Source organism: Oncorhynchus mykiss, chromosome 26, assembly GCF_057628025.1.
Source record: "Oncorhynchus mykiss isolate SJ-2025 chromosome 26, ASM5762802v1, whole genome shotgun sequence".
Lineage (NCBI taxonomy): Eukaryota > Metazoa > Chordata > Actinopteri > Salmoniformes > Salmonidae > Oncorhynchus > Oncorhynchus mykiss.
In genome coordinates this window covers 15,993,381-16,016,541 of record NC_143047.1, presented here as the reverse complement: position 1 = coordinate 16,016,541, position 23,161 = coordinate 15,993,381, and the positions used below count along the sequence as shown (strand labels likewise).

General features: G+C 44.1%; 2 protein-coding genes and 1 pseudogene across 3 annotated transcripts in view; 1 reads left to right on the top strand and 2 right to left on the bottom strand.

Moving 5' to 3' along the window:
- The window catches only part of LOC110506465 (neuroplastin), a 36,145-nt gene extending 27,059 nt beyond the window's left edge, over window positions 1-9,086 (bottom strand). The window contains exon 1 of one of the 2 annotated variants that reach the window (XM_036963306.2): window positions 8,416-9,086. In XM_036963306.2, coding sequence (XP_036819201.1) covers window positions 8,416-8,491 — 76 coding nt within the window. In that variant the 5' untranslated portion in view covers window positions 8,492-9,086. The remainder of the gene's footprint in view (window positions 1-8,415) is intronic. The other variant, XM_036963308.2, reaches the window with a different exon arrangement.
- Window positions 9,087-9,976: 890 nt separating this feature from the next.
- Window positions 9,977-12,762, top strand: LOC118944465 (uncharacterized). The gene is made up of 2 exons (XM_036963965.2): window positions 9,977-10,671; window positions 11,070-12,762. Exons 1-2 carry the CDS (start codon window positions 10,054-10,056, stop codon window positions 11,220-11,222), a joined length of 771 nt encoding a protein of 256 aa, XP_036819860.2. The 5' UTR covers window positions 9,977-10,053; the 3' UTR covers window positions 11,223-12,762.
- A 7,463-nt stretch (window positions 12,763-20,225) lies between these two features.
- On the bottom strand, window positions 20,226-22,569 carry LOC118944540 (uncharacterized; annotated as a pseudogene).
- Window positions 22,570-23,161: the final 592 nt, after the last annotated feature.

Below are 23,161 nucleotides of genomic sequence, written 5' to 3'. Positions count from 1 at the left end.
GTGGGGGAAGTTTACTAGTGGGGGGAGGTTAATTGTGGGGGGAGGTTACTAGCTGCCTAGTGGGGGCAGGTTACTAGTGGGGGGAGGTTACTAGCTGCCTAGTGGGCGGAAGTTACTAGCTGCCTAGTGGGGGAAGTTTACTAGTGGGGGGAGGTTAATTGTGGGGGGAGGTAACTAGCTGCCTAGTGGGGGCAGGTTACTAGTGGGGGGAGGTTACTAGCTGCCTAGTGGGCGGAGGTTACTAGTGGGGGGAGGATACTAGTGGGGGGAGGTTACTAGCTGCCTAGTGGGGGGAGGTTACTAGTGGGGGGAGGTTACTAGCTGCCTAGTGGGCGGAGGTTAATAGCTGCCTAGTGGTGGGAGATTACTAGTGGGAGGAGGTTACTAGCTGCCTAGTGGGGGGAGTTTATTAGTGTGGGGGGATACTAGTGGGGGGAGGTTACTAGCTGCCTAGTGGGGGAGGTTACTAGTGGGGAGAGGTTACTAGCTGCCAAGTGGGCGGAGGTTACTTTCTGCCTAGTGGGGGGAAGTTACTAGTGTGGGGAGGTTACTAGCTGCCTAGTGGGCGGAGGTTACTAGCTGCCTATTGGGGGGAGGTTACTAGCTGCCTAGTGGGGGAGGTTACTAGTGGGGGGAGGTTACTAGCTGCCTAGTGGGCGGAGGTTAATAGCTGCCTAGTGGGGGGAGATTACTAGTGGGGGGAGGTTACTAGCTGCCTAGTGGGAGGAGTTTACTAGTGTGGGGGGGATACTAGTGGGGGGAGGTTACTAGCTGCCTAGTGGGGGGAGATTACTAGTGGGGAGATGTTACTAGCTGCCAAGTGGGCGGAGGTTACTTTCTGCCTAGTAGGGGGAAGTTACTAGTGTGTGGAGGTTACTAGCTGCCTAGTGGGCAGAGATTACTAGCGGCCTAGTGGGGGGAGGTTACTAGCTGCCTAGTGGGGGGAGGTTACTAGTGTGGGGAGGTTACTAGCTGCCTAGTGGGGGGAGGTTAGTAGTGGGGGGAGGTTACTAGGCGCCTACGCATAGCTGTCAGTACTGGGTTAAAATGAGCTGTGCATAACATTTCATTATTGCAATTTAACCTAGATACTTTGCGTTTTGGTTTTGGGCAAATAATGTACTGTGCTGTATCAGTTTGTAACCAAGAGACTGAGTTTATATTGTAGGCTATAATTTTCAATTTTAGGTCAAACACCACTGTGTTTCCACAGCTAGAGACAATATGTTCTGTACACAACTGAAGCCAAATACTCTTTGGTCTGGTCCACCCAGAGCAAGATATTCCAGAGACGGAACAATACATGGGTGGGGATCATACCGTACCATACCCTGGCAGCAACAGTTAGAAGTGAGTCACAGGCAGCTGTAAATAATAAAGCAATAGGAAAAGGGTGAATGATTTGGCTGTGGACATGATCCAGGCTGTCTTGATTTACACAGACCAGAGCCTAAACAGACCTTGTGCCATCTTGCCTGAAGCCCAGATACATGCAGAGTAATTAGTGCTTGTGTCTTTCTCCTGAAACATCTGGGTCCATCTAGCTTAAACCTCCACCCCCCATCATCACAGAGGGTAAAGCCCAGCCTGGACGCCCACTGACTCTGCTCAGGCTGCCTCTGAACTAAAGCATCCGCTGAGATCAAAGAACTGGACCGGCCTCTCATCCTCAACTCTTTTGGAGGGCAACAGAAAGTGAAGAGGACAAGGAGGTTTTCATAGAAGAGAGTAGCCTGTAATGTTGCTAAAGGGATACTACCACAATTACATAGGTGATCTGAATGAAATGATACCATAATGAGGAGGGATTCATTTACAGCACAGTGAGTCACAAGCATCCATTAATCTCTGTTTATTCTGCGAGGCACTTCATTATAATATTATATAGCATCATATAGAGTATACTGTGGTGAATAGATCCCCTCTGAGTCTGTGTGGTGGCCCATCACACATGTGCTCGGCCAACTGAGTGAGTTGGGGAGCTCTCTTCCCTGAGGACTGCAGAGCACACATCACCAGGCAGGCAGGCAGTGGCTCTGAGTCAACCGCCTGTAACCTGCCTCCCAGTCCCACAACACAGACAGACCGCAGCTAGATAACCCCAAGGGCCACTGCACTGGCTACGTGCAGGGCATTTATTTATGTTTGGGAATGGAGATATGAGTGTCACCTCTGTGTACTGGTGTTTTTCCTATTTTGTTGGCTTACAACCTGGAATTAAAATGGATCATTTGTATCATTTGATTTACACAACATGCCTACCACTTTGAAGATGCTAAATATTTTTCATTGTGAAACAAACAAGAAATAAGACAAGAAAACTTGAGCGTGCATAACTATTCACCCCCCTAAGTCAATACTTTGTAGAGACACCTTTTGCAGCAATTACAGCTGCAAGTCTCTTGGGGTATGTCTCTATAAGCTTGGCACATCTAGCCACTGGGATTTTTGCCCATTCTTCAAGGCAAAACTGCTCCAGCTCCTTCAAGTTGGATGGGTTCCGCTGGTGTACAGCAATCTTTAAGTCATACCACAGATTCTCAGTTGGATTGAGGTCTGGGCTTTGACTAGGCCATTCCAAGATATTTAAATGTTTCCCCTTAAACCACTCAACTGTTGCTTTAGCAGTATGCTTAGGGTCATTGTCCTGCTGGAAGGTGAACCTCAGTCCCAGTCTCAAATCTCTGGAAGACTGAAAGAGGTTTCCCTCAAGAATTTCCCTGTATTTAGCGCCATCCATCGTTCCTTCAATTCTGACCAGTTTCCCAGTCCCTGCCGATGAAAAACATCCCCACAGCATGATGCTGCCACCACCATGCTTCACTGTGGGGATGGTATTCTCGGGGTGATGAGAGGTGTTGAGTTTGCGCCAGACATAGCGTTTTCCTTGATGGCCAAAAAGCTCAATTTTAGTCTCATCTGACCAGAGTACCTTCTTCCATATGTTTGGGGAGTCTGCCTTTTGGCAAACACCAAACGTGTTTGCTTATTTTTTTCTTTAAGCTTTTTTCTGTCCACTCTTCCGTAAAGCCCAGCTCTGTGGAGTGTACGGTTTAAAAAGTGGTCCTATGGACAGATACTCCAATCTCCGCTGTGGCTCTTTGCAGCTCCGTCAGGGTTATCTTTGGTCTCTTTGTTGCCGCTCTGATTAATGCCCTCCATGCCTGGTCCGTGAGTTTTGGTGGGCGGACCTCTCTTGGCAGGTTTGTTGTGGTGCCATATTCTTTCCATTTTATTTTATAATGGATTTAATGGTGCTCCGTGGGATGTTCAAAGTTTTGGATATTTTTTTTATAATCCAACCCTGATCTGTACTTCTCCACAACTATGTCCCTGACCTTTTTGGAGAGCTCCTTGGTCTTCATGGTGCCGCTTGCTTGGTGGTGTTGCAGTTTCTGGGGCCTTTCAGAACAGGTGTGTGTATATATTCTGAGATAATGTGACAGATCATGTGACACTTAGATTGCACACAGGTTGACTTTATTTAACTAATTATGTGACTTTTGAAGGTAATTTGTTGCAACAGACCTTATTTAGGGGCTTCATAGCAAAGGGGGGTGAATACATATGCACACACCACTTTTCCAATATTTTTTTTATTTTTAGAAGCAAGTTATTTTTTTCATTTCACTTCACCAATTTCAAATTCACATGGAATCCAATTAAAAATAAATTTAAATTACAGGTTGTAATGCAACAAAATAGGACAAACGCAAAGGGGGATGAATACTTTTGCAAGGCACTGTAGCTGTAGTATCAGTGTACTGTGGTGTGATGCTCCATTGTCTTAGCCAGTATATCTGACTTTTGTAGGAGTGCCAACTAAGCTGGCTTCCAGCATCTGGTTAAGAGGTGTTACACTTGGCCGATTGCCCAAGGTTTCACAAAGCCTCCTGCTCTGACAGTTGTAAATAAGTCACTGCTGTGGGTTGAAGGATGATGTATTTGTTTCTGAGCTGCTCTTAACACATCGATGGGTGGGCGGGTATAGATTTCCTCATTTGTTTGAACAAATCAACAATATACCTTGATAGCAACAGCAGCTGAGATGAGAGGGAGGAGGTGACCTCTGCCATCTTACTGTAACTACTCAGGGACAGCCATTCAGGTCATAGAGGGGAGCCACAGCTTTCATGAGAGTTAAATCCCCCACCCCCCATCCCCAGTTGAAATGGGCTTATCCCCCTCAACCAGCAAACATTGCTCCCCGATTAACCCTTTCAGGGGTCAAGATGACAGACAACCCAGGCCCTCTGTCACTGTGCAAAGCTAGCATGGTTAGGATACCATATGCCACAGGACTAGTTGACACTCATCCATGTCACCATAACAGTTTGTGACAATGACTATTAAATTAGGTGTTTTCTTCACTGGACACACTGTGACAACACATATTGTAACCACAAACAAATCTCCCAGAACGAATATTCCACACAACCACATATCAACATTAAGTCTCCATTTTGTTTAAAATCCCCTCTAGCATCTTCCATTTGGGTATCATCACCAGTAGCTACAGTATGTCTGGTGTGTACTGTGTTGGAGGCTGTGGGGTGCCTGATGCTGTTGCCATCGGTGCAGTATGTATCATGTTTCACAGTGGGCTAGTGTGACTCAGTGGAAGAACTGGCTTACGTCCCACAGCACATTTTCCGGTCTCACAGATGTGTCCTCTGCTACTCAGAACATGGGCAGTGATACAGCATGGACTTACAATTAATTACCTCACAATTACCAGCAGCATTGAGTTGATGCTTGACTTGGTTCATGATTCTATTGGTAACTCACATCAAAGGAATTCACATTGTGGTCTGTATTCTATGTCAACTCAAAAATAAGATATTATACACACAAATGTCCTGAACTTGATTACGGCTGTTGTGGCTGTTCAATTGTTCATTAGGGGGAAATTATCCATGGCGCATTGCCATAAGCAGCATCGTCAGGTTAGGGACAGGAGAGAACCCCTCTTCATATTCGTCATGCATAAAAGAACGAGGCCCTTTAAGAGCTTAAATGGTTCACATGCATCTAGTGAGTCTTCAGAGAGCCAAGCAGCTGTGCACAGGGATGCTGCTACCCATTAAGAGTTAATCGACTCACTTTCGCAAAAGGATGTTAAAGCCACAGTTCTCTGTGCTCAGGGTGCTGTGTCTCCCCTCTATAAATAGCGACTGGCGGCAGAATGGCCCAATGCTATTTACAGTCCTCCAGGTATCTGTTGCTGAATCTCAGCCATCTATGGTTGGTCAGGCTCCCCAAGCATATAGAGGTATAATAGTCTCAGCTCAGCTCCCTCCACTGCTTCACAGATACTGTACTGTGATTAAATGCCGTGCCCTTATAATTACACTTCTTTACACGCCATTGCCCCGAATCTGAAATATTGCTGAGGAAATCAAACGTGACATAGTGACGCCTGCCACGTTACATCACTCACACTAAATCCAGACTGTGAAATATGAATGCATTTGTTTGGAGGGTATACCCATATTTGTGTGACCAAATAGCATCAGTATACCATCCATTAAAATATGATTACTGTGTTTATATAACAGCCTCATAAATGTGTTTTACAGTATCTAGGTTCAGAACTGTATCTCACTAGTGTCTAAAATCCAATATCACTTTAATAAACTGTAATACATCAGTAGGCTAATAAAGAAAAGAGTTGTATCAGTCTTCACCAGTTACAGTGAGGCTCAGACAGACACAGAGTGACAAGGTAGCACCAGTCTGTCTCCCACAGAGCAGCAGAGCCCATGGTGGAGGGAGCCCTGTGTGTCGCTATGAGACCCAGGGAGTGGGCACTAACACTGGGCAAAGACTGGAATGCCTTCACTTGGGCTTTACCCAAACAATAGAGGGCGTATATCTGACTTTGTGGATGGGGACCATCAAAGCGTGTCCTCATACACACATAATTCATCCACCAGATCAATTAATGAATGTACACTGAGTGTACAAAACATTAGGAACACCTGCTCTTTCCATGACAGACTGACCAGGTGAATCCAGGTGAAACCTATGATCCCTTATTGATGTTACTTGTTATATACACTTCAATCAGTGTAGATGAAGGGGCGGAGACAGATTAAAGAAGGATTTTTAAGCTTTGAGACATGGATTGTCTGTGTGCCATTCAGAGGGTGAATGGGCAAGGCAAAATATTGAAGTGCCTTTGAACAGGGTATGGTATTAGGTTCCAGGTGCACCGGTTTGAGTGTCCAATAACTGCAACGCTACTGGGATTTTCACGCTCAATAATTTCCCGTGTGTCCACCACCCAAAGGACATCCAGCCAACTTGACACAACTGTGGGAAGAATTGGTGTCAACATGGGCCAGCATCCCTGTGGAAAAATGTCAAGCCTTGTAGAGTCCATACCCCAACGAATTGAGGCTGTTCTGAGGGCAAAAGGGGGTGCAACTCAATATTATGAAGGCATTCCTAATGTTTGGTACACTAGTAGTAAGCAGGGTTGGTGTCAATTCCATTTAAACAAAGTCAATTCAATAAGAACAGTGGGTTAACTGCCTTGTTCTGGGGCAGAACGACAGATTTTTATCTTGTCAGCTTGGGGATTTGATCTTGCTACCTTCCGGTTACAAGTCCAACTATTGCTGTACAATTTCATATTACAATCTTTCTGTATTCACAGTGCTAACAGTCCTTTAGCAGACGCTCTTATCCGGAGCGACTTACATTTGTGCATTAATCTTAAAATAATTAGGTGAAACAACAACATATCACAATCGTAGCAAGTAGTTTTTTCCTCAACAAAGTAGTTATCACACAAATTCAGTGCTTGCAGGAATAAACTAGTGGATTTTTATTAGCTTTCTATAGGCCTATAACACGATCCAAAATTGCAAGTTTCGTCATTGAAACAATTATTGTCATAAAATATACCAATAGCTAGTAGTAGCTCAGCTCTGAGAACATGTGTTTGTGTAGAGACTGCGTCTGATTGGTGTGCCCCCTCTGGGTGGCAGAAGTGATTCACTGGGATTGGCCATCCATCAGGGGCATGTCAGGGAAGGCAACCCTTAGCACGCAATGATGAGGAGGCTCAGACATCCTTCATGTCAAGCAAATGATGCCTCCCTCAATCCTGCCCCTTGTAACTGTGTGTTCATCAAAGACTGGAAGACATAAACTTGGATGGCCCATGGAGAGACAATTGAAATCAACAAAATATGGAAACAAATTGGTGATAATCATTTGAAAGGTTATCCATCATATTGCGGGACAAGATATTATAGCCTTCAAACATGTAGGCTACACACAGATAGTGTAAATGTGTTTTGTTGGAACTTGTGTATATGTGTTGAGGTTATCAACACTCTGCTTTGAGCCAACAGTGGGATTCAGAAGCCTCAATTATGTAATAGAATCTCAACTCCACTGACACACAGAGAGAAACCAATGGGTCTAAATATTTCCAGGAAACAAAAGATGCTGTTTACAATAAGGCAGATTGTATTTTGAGGGCAGAAAACGAGTAATGACCTTTCCAAATATCAACACTGTCACTAAAAATGATATCAATGACAATGGTTGCCTATTAATTCACATGAGATGTAGAAGTGAGGCACACACACACACACACACACAGGCACACACACACACATTCCAGTGGAACGTTGACCTCTTTAATATGAAAGCCCGATGATTTGTTTGTTGTCTTTTAGCCAGAGAGAGACTATGGGTTTAACAGTCGTGAATCGTGCAGACTGTTTGGCAGGTTCTTCAACAGTCCAGTCCATTACGCTTGGAATGCATTACGCTGCTCTTCTTCACAACATAACAATACTTACATCCCAAACACTAAATATGCTACGATCAAAGAGTGTCAACAATCTGTGCATTCAGTAACCTATTTTATCAATGAAGACAAATCATTCAAACCCAGCTGACTTCGTGGAGACTAAGGCATTCCAATGTATCCATCAAATAATAATAATACAATACTAACTCCAAACAGAACGAAATAGCTAAAAGAGTTTATATTAGGAAACACCAAGCAAACACAACGATGCTCTGGTTTGCAGTACCATATTTTGCTCTGGTTTTCGATAGCATATTTATCTCGTTTCAATCCATTTCCTTAATCTGTACAAGTGAGAATCGTGTGCGTAGGGAAATTGTCTAAAAAAATATGAGCACCCTAAATACTGTGAACAGAGTTATGTAAACAAATGTGTTCTAAATAAACACTTTATTGCGATGCGTAAGTGCGCCCATGCCCCTCATATTTGACATTATGTAAAATGACAGACGCCCACTTCCTCAAATCGTAATAAAATACATGTTCTCGAGTCACAGTAGGCTCCTAATTGGAACAATTAGCAAAACACTGTGTCTGACTGCGATTGTGTACAGTCTCGGGCATGGTCACATCTTCATTCTTACCGTTTTGAGCCGAGACGTAATGCAGCACCAAGTTTCCAAAAAGGACCACAGCCAACATTACAGCAGTAGGCTGCATTCTTGGGGTTCGAAGAGAGGACGAGGCAGGGATGAGACAAGGCGATTGTGGGAGATGAGATATTGATCGCGGGAATTATAGATCTGGTCTAAAAGTGCATAGCAGAGGAGATGCGGAGTTATTTAGAATGATCTACGAAGGCTATAAAGGTAAAGTCCTCCTGAAAATAACGAAATGAAGGCAGCAAGGAATGGTCCAGGACAGGCCGATAGCTCCGTCAGGGATGCCGATGTAGTAGGGCCATAAACGGAGCCTCCTTCGTCGGATTGCGGAGGAGGTCTTTCGATGTCAGTGCGAGCGTCCACGGTTGTAGTTCCGAAGGATCAGAGATGCGCAGACCGATGCGCATTGGCGATCATAGAAACGAGGCGATTCAGAGCCCAAAATAAAAGTGTACATTTTACAAACAGTCATTCTGAACATGCGCGAATTATTGCCTATATCAATTTGATTACCTTTGCACATTTATTGAGTCAATCGTTTTTATTGACAGACAGTCTATGGACATATGGAATTTTAGCATCGAAATGTGGCGCATGAAAGCTTGATCGCAAGACGCACATCCACAAACGCGAGCAACTACCAACGCGAGCGCGCAAACACACATACGCACACAGAGAAAGAAAGTGGCCACTTTAGGTGGTTTATCTCTAAGTAGACCTCTTGACCAATTACAATTATAGAGACACGGATAATTGCTATAATTGCAAGGAATTCAGGTAAATCATGGCTGAGGGTAAGTAATTATAGGCTGTGGTTTAATCTTCCCAAATGCCATGCCCCATCATAATACTGTAAATACATAGGAAACAGGTCACTGGGTGGTAACAACCCTGCCATGAACCACACATAGCAGCTAATTTCACCAGAAGACATAACCCAGGACACAGTGAACCCTGGTTACTGTACTGGACTGGACTGGACTGTGTTTCAATTAGACTGACCCTAACTAACATGGCCTCCCATTAATCCCTGTATTCCAGAGCTGTGCAGGGGTGTTACATGGGCGACATCTGGTGGTTCATTATAGAAGCCAGAATTCAACTGAATCATACTGGGTATATTGTGTTGTGTGAACATTAGCAGTGGGGAAATCAATATACTGAATGGGTATATATTAATGATTTTTTTTGTAAACAAGTGGAAAACACACTATGATAAATGAAAGGCCAGACTATGGCAACCCATTCAGTCAGTGTGTATACAGTACACATGTAATATCTATTTGAGGGACACTTTTTTAAGTAGTACTGTCCACAATCTGCTTCTGTGGCCAAATGTATCTGAGAAATTGATTCCAAAGTTGCTGCCAACTGCTGCCGCACTACAGTATCCACCGGCCATTGCACTGTGAGTATTTGTGTGCTAGAAGAAGTATTGTAAATGGCTAGTCTTCTCACCCAATGGCAGAACAAACTGGACTTCCCTCCACTTTACTCTCCTCCCTCTAGTTTATCTGTGGAAGAGTACGTTTAAAATGTAACCCCATCTGAAACCCCCCACCAGCCAATCAGCTAGGGAAAGGTCAGAGCCGATGACACACCCTCCTTTGTTCAAAACCAATGAGAGAGGAAGTGTGGCATTTTGCCCGAGGGAAAAACTTACCCCTAGAACTGTTAATCACGCATCACTTAACTGTTGCCAATGTGTTCACAACGGTACACCCTCTGTTGGGCTTTTTACCTCTACTACTCTCATTTTTTGGTATATTTAGTATGGATAGTAGACAACAATGGCTTACCAGACTGAAAAATGAACTTAGCAACAGTCCTCTGGTCTCAAATGTGGCTTTTGGATTTATCCTCATGGGACTAGAGAAGCTGGTGGAGCTGGAGTTTGAGTGTCCTTGCAATCCTAAATGGAACGGAGTGTTTTCATCTGCCTTCTTCATCATTCCTGCTGTCATGGCCTTCACGTTGATGCTGATCTTTCAAGGATGCAGGTGCGATACGTGGTGCCAGAAGACTGTGTCTTTTTCCAGTTTTGTTCCTGCAATCGTCTGGCTGATCTTGTTGTTCCTCGATGGCCAGTACTTTGCTTGTGCAATGACAGACTGGAAGGGCAGATTTGTCATAGTTGATAAAGCAGCACCGCAGAAATGGTGTGAGCCAACTAGTGAGGGAGATGTCACACCGCAAGAACTAATGCTCCGCTCACAGCAGCTATTTGTTGTGTCTCAGGTGAGTCTCATTTCATGCATATCACATAAATACTACATTGTTACATGCATATGTTTCATTATATGAGGTGGAATGAGGAGCTAGGGGCCATGTGTATCAAACAATTCAGAGAGGGAGAGCTGATCTAGAATCAGGTTCCCCGTCCATGTAATCTTATTCATTAAGATCTAAAAGGCTAAAATGATCCTAAGTCAGCACTCCTACTTGGAAACAATTGATACATACCCCTAGCTCCTTATGTTACTCCACAGCTCTTACCTGTTACAAATCACTCTACCTATGTGGAGTGACGGAGTTGTGGGTTATCAATGACAAAGATGTCTAGTCTATGCATTGCAGTCACATTTAGGATGTTATTCACCTTATTCAATCTTTATTTCTGCCCCCTGATATATCAGGTTATAGGTATATTTCTTCTCATAATCATCTGTGTGGGACTCATAGTGTATGTGATCAGAGAGAGCTGCCAGCAGGAGTCTGAGATGCAGGATGCAGACGTAGCAGAGCTCACCGTGCTCAGGATGAGCTCTCTGAGAACCAGGACAACGTGAGAGGACAAGCTCCTCCACCCCACCCTTCCTCTCACCTGGCTGGCCTGCCCGCTGAGGCAGCTCTCAGATGGTTCTGATGGCTCTGAGGCCCTTGCCATAGCCCATGCCTTGTGTAGAGACTTTGTAAATTACCTGAATTGACAGCTTTGTTTGAAAGTACTCTTTCTATTTGTAAATAAGGATTTTTTTTGGGGGGGGGATTTCTTTTACCATTTTTGGGATTCACCTTTTGCATTTTCAATGACCCCATCATTCAGAGAGTGAGTGCATTTCATGAAACTAATGACAGAAATGCCCACAAACGGTTGCATGCGGCACCCATGGAATGTATATGAGAGCAACGTACGTGTAAACCATGAACATAGGTGTATACCATGAACATACGTGTATACCATGTGCAGGCTTTTCTTTCATTATCATCAACCGCATTTGGCCCAGCAACAGTGGGGATCCACTTACACACTGTCATGTCATGGACCTGCCTTCAATGAAATATACGTTTATACAGTCATACAGGCAATTTTATACTAACTGGTTGAGCCAGTTTTAATTTGTTGCTTCATGATGTCAGTACCTCATGTATATTTTCTACTTAAGACATTTTGACTAATTTCACTCAGTTCTAGGTCAAATAGAATGTACAGTACCAGTCAAAAGTTTGGACACACCTACTCATTCCATGGTTTTTCTTATTTTCTACATTGCAAAATAATAGTGAAGATTTCAAAACTATTTGACCAAGAAGGAGAGTGATGGAGTGCTGCATCAGATGGCCTGGCCTCCACAATCACCCGACCTCAACCCAATTGAGATGGTTTGGGATGAGTTGGACCGCAGAGTGAAGCAAAAGCAGCTAACAAGTGCTTAGCATATGTGGGAACTCCTTAAAGACTGTTGGAAAAGCATTCCAGGTGAAGCTGATTGAGAGAATGCCAAGAGTGTGCAAAGCTGTCATCAAGGCAAAGGGTGGCTACTTTGAAGAATCTAAAATATATTTTGATTTGTTTAACACTTTTTGGTTACTACATGATTCCATATCTGTTATTTCATAGTTTTGATGTCTTTGCTATTATTCTACAATGTAGATAATAGTTTTAAAAAAATAAGAAAAACCCTTGAATGAGTAGGTGTATCCAAAATTGTGTCTGGTAATGTATCTGACGGCCATTTTGCAGCTGGGCTGGGCTACGCTGCACTTCACTTCCTATGGTTTCTCATTCTGGCCATCTGCAGGTATATACTAAAGGACTGGTCTTTACCCTGGCTGGGAGGTGTACCTCTCTGGACTGGCCTTCTCATTCTGTTGTGAGGCAAATCCCATCACTCCCAGACCACTGACTTCCAGGCTCAAACCCAGGCCCAGCTAAACTACATACAGTAGTTGACATTATTCAGAGAAAAGGGATATCTCTCATACTAAGCAGAATATGTACATGTAGCACTGTTGAAAAGGAGTCGTGTTATGTTTCGTCTCATGTGTAACACTGGATATTAGGTTTAACCAGGGACAAATTAAAATGTAACAACTGGTCTGTCTGTACAATGCATTTGTTATAACATAAATTATTTATTTAATGAAAAAAGCTCAGGCTTTTGTACAGTTCTGTAACACATGCAGAATACAATATTATGACTATTACTATCAAAACAGAAGTTATGCCATCATTTACATGATGAAATATAATACATATGAAATGTTTTTAGCTGCAGATGTAATAAAACAATGCTATTATCCATCACTGTCAAGTAGGCAACTATCCATTATGCTAACAAGTGGTATCAATCTCTCTTGCCAGTAAATAATGTATTTACATTTTTTCTTTCTCAATGAAATTTGTATTTTATTTTATTTTACCATTATTTAACCAGGTAGGCTAGTTGAGAACAAGTTTACAACTGCGACCTGGCCAAGATAAAGCAAAGCAATTCGACACATACAACAACACATGGAATTAACAAACATACAGTCAATAATACAGTGGAAAAAGTCTATATACAGCGTGTGCAAATGAGGTAGGATAAGGGAGGTAAGGCAATAAATAGGCCATGGTGGCGAAGTAATTACAATATAGCAATTAAACACTGGAATGGTAGATGTGCAAAAGATGAATGTGCAAGTAGAGATACTGGGGTGCAAAGGAGCACGATAAATAAATACAGTATGAGGATGAGGTAGTTGGATGGGCTATTTACAGATGGGCTATGTACAGGTGCAGTGATCTGTGAGCTGCTCTGACAGCTGGTGCTTAAAGCTAGTGAGGGAGATATGAGTCTCCAGCTTCAGTGATTTTTGAAGTTCGTTCCAGTCATTGGCAGCAGAGAACTGGAAGGAAAGGGGGCCAAAGTAAGAATTGGTTTTGGGGGTGACCAGTGAGATATACCTGCTGGAGCGTGTGCTACGGGTGCGTGCTGCTATGGTGACCAGTGAGCTGAGATACGCCGGGGCTTTACCGAGACTTGTACATGACCTGGAGTCAGTGGGTTTGGCGACGAGTATGAAGCGAGGGCCAGCCAACGAGAGTGCACAGGTCGCAGTGGTGGGTAGTATATGGGGCTTTGGTGACAAAACGGATGGCACTGTGAGAGACTGCATCCAATTTGTTGCGTAGAGTGTTGGAGGCTAGTTTGTAAACGACATCGCCAAAGTCGAGGATCGGTAGGCGTACAGGTGTCGTCTGCGTAGAGGTGGATCAGAGAATCACCAGCAGCAAGAGCGACATCATTGATGTATACAGAGAAGAGAGTCGGCCCGAGAATTGAACCATGTGGCACCCCCATAGAGACTGCCAGAGGTCCGGACAACAGGCCCTCCGATTTGACACACTGAACTCTATCAGAGAAGTAGTTGGTGAACCAGGCGAGGTAATCATTTGAGAAACCAAGGCTGTTGAGTCTGCCGATAAGAATGTGGTGATTGACAGAGTCGAAAGCCTTGGCCAGGTCAATGAATACAGCTGCACAGTAATGTCTCTTATCGATGGCGGTTATGATATCGTTTAGGACCTTGAGCGTGGCTGAGGTGCACCCATGACCAGCTCTGAAACCAGATTGCATAGCGGAGAAGGTAATGATTCGAATGATTCGAAATGGTCGGTAATCTGTTTGTTAACTTGGCTTTCGAAGACCTCAGAAAGGCAGGGTAGGATAGATATAGGTCTGTAGCAGTTTGGTTCTAGAGTGTCTCCCCCTTTGAAGAGAGGGATGACCGCGGCAGCTTTCAAATCTTTGGGAATCTCAGACGATACGAAAGAAAGAGAGGTTGAACAGGTTAGTAATAGGGGTTGCAACAATTTCGGCAGGTCATTTTATAAAGAGAGGGTACAGATTGTCTAGCCCGGCTGATTTGTAGGGGTCCAGATTTTGCAGCTCTTTCAGAACATCAGCTATCTGGACTTGGGTGAAGGAGAAATGGGGAGGCTTGGGCGAGTTGCTGTGGGGGGTGCAGGGCTGTTGACCGGAGTAGGGGTAGCCAGGTGGAAAGCATGGCCAGCCATAAAAAAATGCTTATTGAAATTCTCAATTATAGTGGATTTATCAGTGGTGACAGTGTTTCCTAGCCTCAGTGCAGTGGGCAGCTGGGAGGAGGTGCTCTTATTCTCCATGGACTTTACAGTGTCCCAGAACTTTTTTGAGTTTGTGCTACAGGATGCAAATTTCTGCTTGAAAAAGCTAGCCTTAGCTTTCCTAACTGCCTGTGTATATTGGTTCCTAACTTCCCTGAAAAGTTGCATATCACGGGGGCTATTCGATGCTAATGCAGAACGCCACAGGGTGTTTTTTTGCTGGTCAAGGGCAGTCAGGTCTGGAGAGAACCAAGGGCTATCTATATCAGTTCCTGGTTCTAAATTTTTTGAATGGGGCATGCTTATTTAAGATGGTGAGGAAGGCACTTTTAAAGAATAACCAGGAATCTTCTACTGATGGGATGAGGTCAATATCCTTCCAGGAAACCCGGGCCAGGTCGATTAGAAAGGCCTGCTCACTGAAGTGTTTTAGGGAGCATTTGACAGTGATGAGGGGTGGTCGTTTGACTGCAGACCCTTTACGGATGCAGGCAATGAGGCAGTGATTGCTGAGATTGGTTGAAAACAGCAGAGGTGTATTTGGGGTGCAAGTTGGTTAGGATATCTATGAGGGTGCCTGTGTTTACGGATTTGGAGTTGTACCTGGTGGGTTCATTGATCATTTGTGTGAGATTGAGGGCATCAAGCTTAGATTTAAGTATGTCCAAGTTTAGGTCACCTAGCAGCACAAACTCTGAAGATAGATGGGGGGCAATCAATTCACATATGGTGTCCAGGGCACAGCTGGGGGCAGAGGGTGGTCTATAGCAAGCGGCAACAGTGAGAGAATTGTTTCTGGAAAGGTGGATTTTTAAAAGTAGAAGCTCGAATTGTTTGGGTAGTAAGACAGAACTCTGCAGGCTATCTCTGCAGTAGATTGCAACACCGCCCCCTTTGGCAGTTCTATCTTGTTGGAAAATGTTATAGTTAGGGATCGAAATTTCAGGGTCTTTGGTGGTCTTCCTAAGCCAGGATTCAGGCACGGCTAGGACCTCTGGGTTGGCAGAGTGTGTTAAAGCAGTGAATAAAACAAACTTAGGGAGGAGGCTTCTAATGTTAACGTGCATGAAACCAAGGCTTTTACGGTTACAGAAGTCAACAAATGAGAGCACCTGGGGAATCGGAGTGGAGCTAGGCACTGCAGGGCCTGGATTAACCTCTACATCACCAGAGGGACAGAGGTGGAGTAGGATAAGGGTACAGCTAAAGGCTATAAGAACTGGTTGTCTAGTACGTTTGGAACAGAGAGTAAAAGGAGCAGGTTTCTGGGCGCAATAGAATAGATTCAAGGCATAATGTACAGACAAAGGTATGGTAGGATGTGAGTACATTGGAGGTAAACCTAGGCATTGAATAATGATGGGAGAGATATTGTCTCTAGAGACGTTTAAATCAGGTGATATCACCGCATATGTGGGAGGTGGAACTAAATGGTTGGTTAAGGCATATTGAGCAGGGCTAGAGGCTCTACAGTGAAATAAGACAATCACTAACCAGGACAGTAATGGACAAGGGATATTGATATTAGGGAGAGGCATGTATAGCCGAGTGATCATAGGGGTCCAGTGAGTGGTTGGGCTGGCTGGAGACACGGCGATTCAGACAGCTAGCAGACCGGGGATAGCAAACTAGCAGAAGGGCCTTAGAGGGACGTTGCGACGGAGGAAAGTCTGTTTTAGCCTCGTGCGGTGACGTTGATAGACCAGTCGTGATGGATTAGTAGGTTTCGCCTGAGTCGCAGAGGGGTCCAAGTTCAATTGGCAAAATAGGTATTGTGGCCCAAGAAATTGGCCAATGGATCGATTCAGCTAACAGTCCAATATGTTCTAGACAGCTAGCGGGCCACGGCTAGCAAGCTAGCAGATGGGCATTCAGGAGACGTCGAGGCGGAGGGGCCTGTTGGAAAATAAAACCTTGGGCAGATAACGTCGGTAGTCCAGTCGTGATGGATAAGCAGGACTTTGTTGAGTAAAAGGGCCCAGGCCAATTGGCAAAATAGGTATAGTGGCCCAAGAAATTGGCCAATAGGCCTATTAGCTAACAGTCCGATATGCTGAGAGTTTCCCTCCCTCTTTATCTGTATTAGTCTTGACACAAATGAGCGAAAGAATTCCTCATCAGCTCCACCTGGAATATCAATTGTGATTGAACTGTAGTGAGAGGATGTTTCTTTGATGTACCAGCTATCTGATGGCCGTACTACTGACACACTGTGACCTCTTGAATGCAGAGCTTCAATAATGACCTTCATGTTGACCCAGTGGCTGCCGTCTTGAGGAAACACCAGGACTTTCCCACCATGGACAGCAGGAATAGAGAGGGTCAACAGGGTAACAATGAAGATACCAGGGAGACACATCTTCACTAGCTGCTTCACATAAGCATGCATCAATTTTACCTGAAATATTTTTGTATAAGGTCAAATAAATCTAATGAAATTATGTTTTGACATGAGAATAATTAAAACAGGCCTATTTTTTTCTTCTTTGGGCTACAAATAAGTCTACACCCTACAGAATATTGATTGGCCTACTTTAAAGTTTAGTCAAGTTATGTCAAAAGGTTGATTACGTAATACAGTATAACCTTTCACTCCGAGAGAGATTTTTTTTTAAAGTCTCTAGACATCCTCGTTGCCCCATCCGCAATTTTCAAACGCTCCGGTTTTTCAAGAGAGGACACATGTTGGTATAGAGAATGGGCGCGTTCGAGCTGATCACTTTTGTCAAGTCGGTCACCGCCGTATTGCATTGTAGGGATAACAAGTTTTGACCGCAAGTTTCTGCAGTTACTCTTCACCAACCTCATCCTACAGCCATCGCCTCCATTATCAACCACTCATTGGGATGTTTTTGTTTGACCCACAGCAAACGTGACCAAAGACATGACTGAAACAGGCAACTATGCCGCTATTCATGCCAAACAGTGGGTATATACAAAATAATTATATTTGAGGCTCTCTCAATTCATTGTAGGACTACAATGTACATACATATGATTTCGATTTGTGATATGGGGGTTGGAGACATTCTATTTCAACATTATAAAGAAAAACGTTTATAATGGCAACTGCCATGCTGATCTGCGCCTTGCTGTTGGAAAACTATTTTACTGTCCGACTTTTCAGTTGTTGGCAGATGAACCTAAGCTACATTCTAGTACATTTTTAAAGCATTTGATATCATAATTGATTGATATTTGATTTTGTTTTTATGTGCAACCTAGCTAGCTAAAGGGCTCTAGTTAATAGTCCCTATTTGACATCAGATGTACTTTTATGGAATGTTCATTGGGACTATAACTTTTCCCAAAGTTAATTTATAATCCTTTTTTAATTATGCAATGTTACCAAATGAAAAGAAAGGTGCCTTCTGCCCTGATGAAGGTAGGCTAGTCTTCTCCAGGACCCATTGTTGTTCAAGACAGTTACAGTCATTCATTACATTCTTATTGGACTCGCATACACGCTTAGAGAAAAAGGTTCCAAAAGTGTCCTTCTGCTTTCTCCATAGGTTCCAGGTATAATACTTAATACATGGAACCCAATAGGGTTCTACTTGGAACCAAAAGCGGTATTACCTGGAACCTAAAAGGTATCTCCTATGGGGGACAGCCAGAGAACCATTTTAAGTAGATAGTACCATTCTTTCTAAGAGTAGAGTTGGCCTGGACAACAATTTATTGATATAGTCATAGACTGAATTGTACTGTTTCAAGGCATTGTTAAGGATGGTTGATGAGTATTACAATATAATTAGTAAAGCATAATAAACAGTAATGAGGTAGCTATATGAGTAGATATAATATGTGGGTGGAATTCAAGATATACAATATTGATCATTACTTTGGATTATATTTTAGATTCTTGGCGACAGGGGACTCCTACAGGACCATAGGATTCAGCTTCCGAGTTGGACGGTCCACGGTGGCAGGCATTGTCCCCTCTGTGGCACAAGCCATTTGGGACTGTCTGGTTGGTGAATACATGCCTGTCCCCAAGCAGGAAGACTGGAGGGCCATCGCTGCCGAGTTCCTGGAGAGGTGGAATTTCCCCAACTGTCTTGGCTCCATTGCTGGGAAACATGTAGTAATCCAGGCTCCACCATGCTCGGGTTCGCAATTCTACAACAAGGGTACATATTCAGTTGTACTCTTGGCTGTAGTAGATGCAATCTACTGTTTCCGTGTTGTCGATGTTGGTGCTTACGACAAGGGAAGTGATGGCGTGACCCTCCGGGACTCTGCCTTCAGCCAGGCACTTCAGGATGGCACCCTAGAGATTCCACCACCTGCATCACTCCCTGGGGCTGAAGACCTGGGATCTGTTCCTCACGTCTTCGTCGGCGATAAGGCCTTCCCTTTAAGACCCAACCTCATGAGGCCCTACGCTGGACGCCAGCTGCCATTGCCAAAGCCTGTAAGGATCTTTAACAAACGACTGTCCAGGGCAAGGTTAGTTGTTGAATGCGCCTTTGGGATTCTGGCAGCCCGGTGGAGAATGTATCAGAAAGTGCTTGGTCACAGCCCCTCAAATGTCGATACCTGCGTGAAGGCCACGTATGTTCTCCACAACTACCTGCGGAGGTCATTCCAGGTGCCACTCCGGATGGAGATGGCCACGCCAAATGGTCACCTTCCTGATGTCACCAGGGCATGTGCCAACAACGCCCCCAGACAGGCACTACAGGTGATGGAGAAAGCTGACCACCTACTTCTCATCGCCAGCAGGTGAAGTCCCATGGCAGTATGCCGTGGTGTGAAACGGCTCTTTGAAGAGCCCCATAACACAAAAGGTTATTTTAAGAACCATCCACCGGTCCATAAATTGCATTTTTCAATTTGAGAGTAAAAACCACACCTTAACCCCTTCCCTCTCCCATTAACATCAGTATTATACACACCTGGCATGGCACAACTGCAGACCAATACAGGGACTACTCATAAAGCCTAGACGTAGTAGGGGAACTGCAGACATGGCCATAAAGAGAGAGAGGGCAGGGCACTGGAGATCTGAGGTACGAAGAGGTGTGTGTGTGTGTGTGTGTGTCTCTGTCTCTGAGAAAAAGGGAATAATATGTAGCCATAACACAGCTAAACAAACAAATGGCCCCTGGACGTCACGGACCAGTCAATGGAACATAACTTCACAAAAAGATTCAACACCCTGGTTTTCAAGTGGTTTTAAATGAAATAAATATATTGACCTTTAGTCTCGTAAGAGACCAAGAGCATCTGTGAAAACTCTGTATGAGTTTCAATTCAGAAATCTATGCAACACTAATAATGAATGCTATCCTAAGACTTTGTAAACAAATGACTTTATGAATTGACTGAATTTAAATGGAACTGACGTGTGTGAAAAGAAAGGTACAATGAGGGAGGTCAAAACAACAACCAGACAACTCCTCTCCTCTTCCTGTCCTTCCTGTGAGCTGGTCGGCTAAATTGACTCCATTTCTGAAAGGGAAGAGAAAAACAACACATACAAGCTTAACATAATATGATACCATAAAAGGTGAGATTTATGTTAACTAAATACTGCTTGCATAGTGTAGTTAGTGGCATAAATATAGGAACAGTGTGGTAAAGTTGGTAATACTTGCTGTTTACTCATGGAATTTGTATTTCAGATCAAAAGATGAATATAACAGGCAGATATTTCGACAGCAAACTGTTTTAGGATATTTTCTAACCCAGAAACAACAGCTATACATTTGCCTCATATTAATACTTTGATCTGAAATACCAATTAACCTACATGACTATACTGTAAAAATGACCTACTTTCCTTCACTGTCACACACTTATGACACTACCTGTGATGTGGAGAGAAAAAAAACGTACCATTGAATTCGGCTTCGAAAAGCAGCTGATACATTTGCTTCTCTTTGCTGAGGCAGCCTCCTCAGGGTTGGCACCAAGCTCATGGCAAAGAGGGTCTCTTCATCCTCCTTCCTGTGAGCATCAGGTTGGACTGCATCCCTCTCGACGGCTTTGAGGAGCCTTTGCTGAAATGAGTTGAGTGGATCTGGGGGCTGGTACCTCTGATGACACCTGGTGTGACATTGTTCCTCTTCCGATTCTCTCTCTGTTTCTCTCCACGGCCACATCCTGCTCAACGAGGTCCTCAGTGGTCACTTCCGTGAGGTTCATAATAATCTCAGGTGGTCCTAGATCCAGAGGTGCTTCCTCCATTTCATCATCTTCCATGGCTGCACCGGTAGTGGTCATACTCGTGGATGATGTTGTAGAGGGTCTCACTCCACCGGTGGAGGTGATGGTCGCATTTGTAGGTGACGTTGAGGGTCTTGATGCACCGGTGGCAACAACACCTGTGGATGATGTAGTAGAGGGTCTGGCTGTAAAATTGCCACTCGTTGCCCTAGGCACAATAAATGGATCCAGAAAAGAAAGAATGTGGCAGAATCGCCAAGGCTGCTGACCTGAAGCTGCTGACCCAGACCTCTTCTTCTCTTTCTCTGCCCTTCTCTCTCTCTGATACCTGTCCCTGAGTCCTCTCCACTTCCTCCTACAGTCTTCTTCTACATAGACATGAACATGATAAGCCAAACCATTACCTAGCATAACTATAGTTATTAGATAGCTATCATGGACATGTCACCTACTGTACACATAGACACACACACACACGGTTATCTGACCAAATTATCAGGGTTACAGTAGTATCTACCATTTCGATTACTATTTATATAGCATACACACTCTCACTCTTTCAAACATTATTATTTGGTAAAGTTATCAGGGGTAGTAACTAGCATCATTTATTTGACTATTTCTTTCACATACACCTCATTGGCTAGGTTAGCTAGCTAACGCTAACTAGCCACATCTAGCACAAGCTCACTACTAAACTAACCTGGCAATCCTACTATCGTGGACAATTGTCTCCAAGCAGCATTTTTTTTTGTTTATGTCCCTGTAGCTGTCGGCAGTTGTGTCAAAAAGACACGGTTTTGAGGATACTGCGAAAATGATTCTCTCCTCCATGTGTCCAACCGCATGCGACCATTTGCAAAAGGTACCTGCATCAGTATAGTTGCCTAGCTGCGCAAAATGTTATGCAGCAGTGATGCAAATAACGCAGTCGGTGTGTTTGAAGCGTAAGGATGGATCACATAATTTAATCCAGGTCATCAAGAGGGATCAGCCAATTAATTATACTTGTGAGAAAATGTTCCATAACTGCAGGTGGCAGTAAATCGCCAACCTTGACTTTATACCTGTTCAAACAACCCACTACTGGTGGCAGTATGCACCCTTTTAGTTTGTTTATCAACTCATAGAAGTAGAAGAAGAAGAAAATGGAATACTTAAAACTGGAGATGCTCTCTTTATTTCAATTTATTTTAGAATAATGAATTGTGCAAAGTGCCCATATATTTTACCGCATCTGTCTGTGTTGGATACAACCCAAAGAAATGTGTCATTCATTTCTTTGTCTTTATGGTAAGGTAGTTGTGCTAACTACTTGAAATCTTACAGACAGGCTATTACTGTGGGCTCTCGTTCTCCGTGGCCGTAATGGGTAAGACATTTAAGCTTGTTAACCATCGCAAGGCTGCCAGCCCAGACGGTATCCCTAGCCGCGTTCTCAGAGCATGCGCACACCAGCTGGCTGGAGTGTTTAGGGACATATTCAATCTCTCCCTGTCCCAGACTGCTGTCCCCACTTGCTACAAGAAGTCCACCATTGTTCCTGTACCCAAAAAAGCAAAGGTAACTGAACCAAATGACTAATCGCCCGTAGAACTCACTTCTGCCATCATGAAGTTCTTTGAGAGGCTAGTTAAGGATAATCTCACCTCTACATTACCTAACACCGTAGACCCACTTCAATTTGCTTACCGCCCCAATAGATCCACAGACGATGCAATCGCCATCGCACTGCACACTGCCCTATCCCATCGGGACGAGGAATATCTACGTCAGAATGCTGTTCATTGACTATAGTTCAGCCTTCAACGCCATAGGACCATCCAAGCTCATCATTAAGCTCGGGCCCTGGGTCTGAACCCCGCCCTGTGCAACTGGGTCCTGGACTTCCTGATGGGCTGGCCTGAGGTGGTGAAGGTAGGAAACAACACTTCCACTTCGCTGATCATCAACACAGGGGCCTCACAAGGGTGCGTGCTCAGCCTCCTCCTGTACTCCCTGTTCACCCATAACTGCGTGGCCACGCACGCCTCCAACTCAATCATCAAGTTTGCAGACGACACAACAGTAGTAGGCCTGATTACCAACAATGATGAGACAGCCTACAGGGAGGAGGGCCCTGGCGGAGTTGTGCCAGGAAAATAACCAAAACGAAGGAGCTGATCGTGGAATTCAGAAAATGGCAGAGGAAGAACGCCCCTA